The sequence below is a fragment of the Phacochoerus africanus genome, chromosome 11, assembly GCF_016906955.1.
Source record: "Phacochoerus africanus isolate WHEZ1 chromosome 11, ROS_Pafr_v1, whole genome shotgun sequence".
NCBI classification, from domain to species: domain Eukaryota; kingdom Metazoa; phylum Chordata; class Mammalia; order Artiodactyla; family Suidae; genus Phacochoerus; species Phacochoerus africanus.
In genome coordinates this window covers 130,969,295-130,976,401 of record NC_062554.1, presented here as the reverse complement: position 1 = coordinate 130,976,401, position 7,107 = coordinate 130,969,295, and the positions used below count along the sequence as shown (strand labels likewise).

Below are 7,107 nucleotides of genomic sequence, written 5' to 3'. Positions count from 1 at the left end.
AAACAGACAAATTTGTCTCATTACCTACTATTAGAATTTTTGAGATTTCCCTTGAGTTACTTTGATAAATTTTAGTCTTTTGTTTCTAAATGGCAGGAAAGGAGGAGAAGGTTTTCAGTTACTGTTTGCATGCATGTCTCAAAAACTAAGACACATATATGTGGAGAGTATTTTCACCAAATGAAAAGCCAAATTAGATAAAGCGTCACTATTGATATTTTTTGCCTTTTTTTTTTTTAGGGCCACACCCATGGCATATGGAAGTTCCCAGGCTACAGGTCAAATCAGAGCTGCAGGAGTTCCTGTCGTGGCTCAGCAGAAACGAACCTGACTAGAATGCATGAGGACGCACATTTGATCCCTGCCCCTGCTCAGTGGGTTAAGGATCCAGCATTGCCATGAGCTGTGGTGTAGGTTTCAGATGCAGCTCAGATCTGGGGTTGCCGTGGCTTTGGCATAGGCTGGCGGCTACAGCTCTGATTCAGCCCCTAGCCTGGGAGCCTCCATATGCCAGCCCTTAAAAAAAAAAAAAAAAAAGAAGAAAGAAAAGTTGGAGCTGCGGTTGCTGGCCTATGCCACAGCCACAGCAATGCAGGGTCCAAGCTGAGTCTGCAACCTACACCACAGCTCACGGCAATGCTGGATCCTTAACCCACTGAGAGAGGCCAGGGATCAGACCCGCATCCTCATGGATCCTAATCGGGTTCGTTAACCACTGAGCTATGAAGGGAACTCCCTCACTATCACCGATTTTTGATGTTACTTTTCAGGGTATTAGAGAATCTTGGTTGCTATGGAAGAATTTTAATCAAATGAAAATAACGAGGATCTGAGTAAAGAGGATCCTTAGGATAATTTGCATAATTGTTATCGTTTATGTGCAGTCATTAATTTACGGCTTCCTAACACTTATGTTTCATAAGCATTTTCTTCTTAACCCACACTTGATTGTGGAATTAGATAAACATCACGTGATCAAAACCAACTACAACTTCCTTTTCAACATGCAGGGTTTGATTAGATCCTTATTCAGAGGAATAAGCTGCAAAGATCATTTGTTGGGAATAGGCAGGGAAATTTGAATATGGCTTGGGTATTAAATGATACTAAGGAATTACTGTTAATTTTGTTGGGAGTGATAGAATTGTAGTTACACAGGACATTTTCCTTATTCTTTTGCAGTGCATTCTGAAGTATTCAGGGGTCAAATGTCATGATGTCTTGGATTTATTTGAAAAATATTTCACCAAAAAATAGAAGAGCAAATATGGCAACATGTTAGTAAGGATTAAACCTTGGTAATAGGCATATGGAGGCACTTTACAGTTTTCCCTATACTTTTCTGTGTGTCTGAAATTGTTCATAAGGCTCAACAGGTGAAAAAAATAAACCACAAAGTGAAATAAAAATAAAATTTATTCACCCACTGGCTCCCCCTAGTGGCCGGTGTGAAAAGACTTCAGTCTGGAGGGCACTCAACCCCTGCCTCTAACTGCCACCAGCCTCTATCACACTCACAAGCAGGCTCTCAGACTGTTTTGTTCTTTCATTTGTTATTGGAGTTTTAAAGCTAGAAATTGAGTCAGACTTCATTCCTCTCTTTTAACAACTTGAGTCCAGAGGAGCAACTTCTCCCAGTTTGAATACCAGCAGCTGGGATTCCTGCAGTGGGAAGACAGGGGTCTGATGCTGGTGGGGTCTGTCTGTTCTGGATGAGGTGGGCAGGAAAGGTTTCGTGGGAGGCAAGTTACTTCAATGTAAAAGAACACGATGAGGAGCTCCCATCGTGGCTCAGCGGAAACGAACCCAGCTAGTACCCATGAGGATGTGGGTTCGATCCGTGGCCTTGCTCAGTGGGTCAGGGAGCTAGTGTTGCCATGAGCTGTGATGTGGGTCACAGACATGGTTCAGATCCTGTGTTGCTGTGGCTGTGCTGTAGACCAGCCTCTATAGCTCCAATTTGACCCCTAGACTGGGAACTTCCATATGCTGCAGGTGCGACTCTAAAAAGCAATAATAATAATAATAGTAGTAGTAAGTAAATAGATAGAAGGAATGATGAAAGCCTCATGTCTTCCTTTTCTTTGGGGAGAATAGGTACATGCAGGGTGGTGGGAATGAGGAAAAACAGCAGGTGTTTTCTTAACTGGCCTCTTCGGAAGCCCTCTCCCCGCAGGTTGAGCCTGACACTTCCTTCCCTTGGGAAAATATGCTGATCACATCCAAGGCACCCAGAAAGCTCACAGCTAGGAAACTTTATCTAGCTCTCCCACCACATTTGCTCCCAAAACTGAGTTGTCTGCCGACCAAGTGTCCTTGTGTTCATTCCAAAACTTGTTTATACCTGTTCTCATTGTTATGATTAAAGCACTCACAAGCAAATAAAACTTAAGTGCAGAACTCCCATCAGACAACCCAAACGTGTAACAAAAAAAGTGAACACTACTTGGACCTGCTTTAAAAGTTTGGCAATTGCATGATCTTTTTATATCTTAGAATATGTATGATGTTTACGGTGTGTATTTTTACTTAGGTGATTCTCAACTTTCACCACTTATGTTAATGAGCCAATTAACTCTGTTCCTGATACTGTTGGATGAGAGGTCTTCCACATCCTATGATTCTATGTCCAGATCTGAGTGAAAATAATCCAAAGCCTAGAGTTCCCACTGTGGCTCAGTGGTTAACAAATCCAACTAGGAACCATGAGGCTGCGGGTTCAATCCCTGGCCTCGCTCAGTGGGTTAAGGATCCAGCTTTGCCCTGAGCTGTGGTGTAGGTTGCAGACACGGTTTGGATCCTGTGTTGCTGTGGCTCTGGCGTAGGCTAGCGGCTATAGCTCCGATTTGACCCCTAGCCTGGGAACCTCCATACGCCATGGGAGCGGCCCAAGAAATGGCAAAAAGACAAAAAATAAACATAAAAAATAAAAAATAATCCAAAGCCAGATCATTCAAAAAAAATTTTTGGAGTTCCCTGGTGGTGCAATGGGTTAGGATCCAGCATCGTCACTGCTGTGGCTTGGGTCACTGCTGTGGCTCGGGTCACTGCTGTGGCTCGGTTTTGATCCCTGGCACCAAACTTCCACATGCCATGTGTGTGGCCAAAAAATTTTTTTACCACTATGTTTTATCAGGAAACACATAGATTTCCCCTCATTTTCTCCTGGCATTTTGTTTAGACTAATATTAAGACCAACTTGCATTTTCTGAGCATGCACTGATAGTTGGGGGCAGACACTTTGCCCACCCATCCCTCCAGGCCGGACTTCAGCCCAGAGTGTGTGGGGAGATCTTCCTGTCTTTCAGATTTGCGGTCGCTGACCCACACACTGGGTGAAGCACATGCCCATCATCAAGATCGAACCGTGTTAGGAGTGGAAGGACAGGAAAGCCTGTAGGGAGGGTCCCTTCCAGCTCTGCCCACCTACAAGGCTGTGACACACCTGCAGCGGTGGGCCCCACCAGTCACCAGCAGAGAATGGACACCAGCCAACAGGTCCCTTGTCATTACCCAGGGAGAGGAGGTGAATAGGACATCCCTAAGTTGGGGTGAGAACTCATGACTTGGCAAAAGGCAGGGCAACTCTTCCCTTTCCAGACAGAAGTAAAAGATGGAGAGGGGACTGGTTTGTCTGCCAAGACCCTCATCTCTGCGGGTCGGGGAAGGACTTGTTCAGGGGAGCAGTGAGCCCTTTCTGCAGCTCCAAGCCCGGACTTTAGGCCGAGTGGCCAGTGGGAGAGGGTGGGCGGGAAGGGTTGCTCCGTCCTACAGGCGTATATGGGGTGGGCCGTGGGGTCTCTTTGGCCCGCGTGTCTGGGGCAGGCGGGTAGGGAGGTTCCAGGACCCGGACGGTCCTATCATGCCCCTCCATAGCCGCCTCTGCCCCAGGGCAGCTGAAGGCCGGGTCAGTCCTCTTTTCGCGCCCGGAACTCGGGCATGCTCCAGGTCCGGGACGGCGGCGGCGCGTCGCGCTCCACGTCCTCGGAGATGGTGCGGATGTCACTGGCGAACGGGGCGATGCGCGCGCGGCCCTTGAAGGGGGCCAGGCCGCCGCGGGGCCGCAGGCTCCACTGGCGCGTCAGCTTGTGCGCCGCCTCCTCCTGCTTCATCCTCTCCAGGACTTCATGCAGCACCGAGCGGAAGAGCCGCGACACCTCCTGCACCTCGGGCTCCCGCTCCGCCATCAGCTGCCGGAACCTGGGTGCGGAGCGCGGGGGCCGGGGGGGTGAAGAGTGAGGGGGTGCGGCGGCCGGTCACCTGGCCTTGGCACGTGGCCATGTCCAACCCCAGGGGCGTCCTGGGACAGCCCCGTGGCAATTCCCATTTCCTCCCCTTCCCCTCTTCTGAGGGGAATCAGGACCCCCGCCCCGCCCACCACCTCCCTAGTGCTCCAGCTCCTCTGGCGTTCAAATCCCAGCTCTGCCACTTCTGGCCTCCATGAAACTCAGCTTGCTCGTCTGTACACTGCGGTCATAGCTGCCTTTTTGGGCGGTTTAATGCGCTAGCATAGGTAACGATCCTGCCACTCACCTCGCGTTATCCATCCAGGGAGCAGGGGTGAGGGGAGCCCACCTCTCCAAGGCCTTCTTTTCTGACTGACGCTCTCCCACCCCCCTGCCCTCCCTGGCCTGCGTGATTGCTCTGAAATGTACACCCGATGATGCCACTGCCCCGAACATTCCTTCCATAGCTCCCGCCACCTCCTGGGTGAGGGCGAGCGGTTTGGCCACGCACTTCAGGCTCCCTGCTCCTTGCCCTGTCTGCGCGGCCGCCGGGAAGAATCACGCGTGGTCCTCCACCGCCCCCGGTTCTCCTGGATCCTTGCCGTGTTTTCGCAAGCGGTTTCCTCTGCCTAACACTGTCTCCGGCTTAAAGCTCCAGAATGAACGCTAGCTAGCCAGTTTAGCAATGCCTGGGTTCCCCCGCCCGCACGGAGTCAGGATTTCTCAAACCTTTTCAGCAGTGAGACAGGAAATGGAACTGGCTGCTGATCTTAGGAGCGGCTTCAGCCCCCTCTTATTTATGAGGTTTGGTTCGCCAGATTGGATTCTCTCATCAGCCCCTCCCATGACTCGCCCCACCCCCTCCCCTGTCCCCAGGATGCCTCTGGAATCCTAAGATTTGGGGGCCTTCCATGGTGCAGAATAGGCAAAATTGGGGGGGGGGGCTTCTCAGCCTGGAGGAAGAAGGGGGGTGGTATGAGACCACAAAACCCAAGGGAGCATGACTAGGACTGAAAAGGGAGACATTTTTAAGGGGAATTTCAAAGAAAAAGGTATACAATTGCTGCATCTGCTGAGGGGAGATTTGGGGAGACTGCAGAGGACTTGAAGACGTTTTACTGTGGATCCGTATTCCTTTACTAGTGTCTGAGAAATGCAGATAAAGAACGAGTTACTTTTGAAATGCCTTTTAGCCATTGGGCTCGGCTTGCTTGACTTCAACAGGAATCCAAGTGAGACTGGACCACGTGGGTCACAGCTTTGCCCAGATGTTCAGGAACATGGTTGCGGCCTGGGGCTCTGGACCCTTCTCACATGTACACACACACACACACACGCACACACACTTCTTAGGCAAGCTAGTATGAAACAGGATCATTGAGAAACCCAGTTTAGAGAGAGTATGTGGAAAAACCTCTCCCAGAAGGTAATATGGGAGACGAACTGGTGAAGTAGAGGGAACCAGCCATGTTACAGTCCGGGAAGATAGCAGTCCGGGCAGGCGAAGAGGCCTGGGCTTCTCGCCCACCCAAACTCACCTGCCTCCAGGGCTGCCCCGCCCCCTCCTGCCCCCGAGCCCCGCCCGCCCACCCACCTGGCATTCCACGGCCTCTGCCAGATTCTTCCTCCTGCCTTGCTCCTTCTAACAGAGAACTGGTTCCTGCAGGCCCTGGCCTCCAGTGCTTGTAGCCCCAGGCCCCTGGCATGGAGCCCCCGTCCCTGGATCGGGCAGTGCCAGCCCCAGCGCCAGGAGTTACCTGAGGATGGCGGGCCCACAGTAGGATGGGTGGATCTTGGCGCAGACGTCCTCCAGTTGCAGCCTCTCCCCGGGGCTGAGGTCGTAGGCGGGCCGGGGCGCGCTGGCCAGCCAGCTGTAGTCCACCCCGGTGCAGATCTTCCGGACCGCCTTGCTGCGCTCCCACTGCTGCCTCTCGGCCTCTCGCATCTGCCCTGCCAGCTCCACCATGAGTGTCTCCAGCACCATCTCGGCAGGACTCCGCGATGACAGCCGAGGTGGGGCCGCGTTCCACCGGAGCCAGGGGGTGAGGGACATGGCGCCCCAGGCCCTGCCTGAGACCCGAGCAAGATGACTTTCTCCCTCCTCACAGTTGGGTGGCCTCGAGGAAGTCGCTTAACCGCTCTGAGCAAACATTTCTAAATCCGAAAGACAGGGTAGGGCTGTTGTGAGAGGCAGTTGTGAATAAACTTAGGCAGCTTCAAACACCAGAGGAGAGTAAGATATTCACGTGGTTATAACAGTCCCCAAAGCATCCAGATGATTGAGCCAGAGAAGCCGCCTCCTGAATTCTGGCTAACTCCAAACAAAAACAGAAACAAGACAGCAGAGCCCAAAATGGAGTCACTTATGCTAAGACCCGAATCCCCAAACCAAGACTTCATTACAGTTTTGGCTCTCCCAGGAATGTTATTTTGAACAAATCAATCAGGAATCACCTGGTCAGCACCAGTTAGGTAACCTGCCTGGCAGATCCCTGTCATTCCCTAAAAGAAAGTAACTTTGCAATAAGCAACCCGATTTTTTTTTTGCCTAGTGTAATGTTCTTGTGCCCGCTCCCTTCTGGCCACAAAAGGCTTTCATTTTGTACAGCTCCTCCAAGCTCCTTTTTATCTGCTAGACTGGATGCTACCCAATTTGAACAGATTTTTTTGCTCAAATAAATGTAAAAAGTTTTTTTTAAATAAAAGTGATTTTATTATAAAATTCTAAAAATGTGCTTCAAAGGACAGTCATGGGAATACTGCAGAATAAGAAGAAACATACCTTCATAATCCAGAATAATCACAGAGCAGATTTTATATTGTCCTTGGAATTAGTATTTTAAAAAGACAGTCTTCTTTTCAGTGAAGACAAAAAAAGTTT

The 7,107-nt window shown here is 50.5% G+C and overlaps 1 protein-coding gene across 1 annotated transcript; it reads right to left on the bottom strand.

Annotated features, from left to right (window-relative positions):
* Positions 1-3,095: 3,095 nt before the first annotated feature.
* Positions 3,096-6,331, bottom strand: RD3 (RD3 regulator of GUCY2D). Its single transcript, XM_047752948.1, has 2 exons — positions 5,984-6,331; positions 3,096-4,200 (listed from the first exon to the last, which is right to left on the bottom strand). The coding sequence occupies exons 1-2, from the start codon at positions 6,277-6,279 to the stop codon at positions 3,909-3,911; spliced, it is 588 nt and encodes a 195-aa protein (XP_047608904.1). The 5' UTR covers positions 6,280-6,331; the 3' UTR covers positions 3,096-3,908.
* Positions 6,332-7,107: the final 776 nt, after the last annotated feature.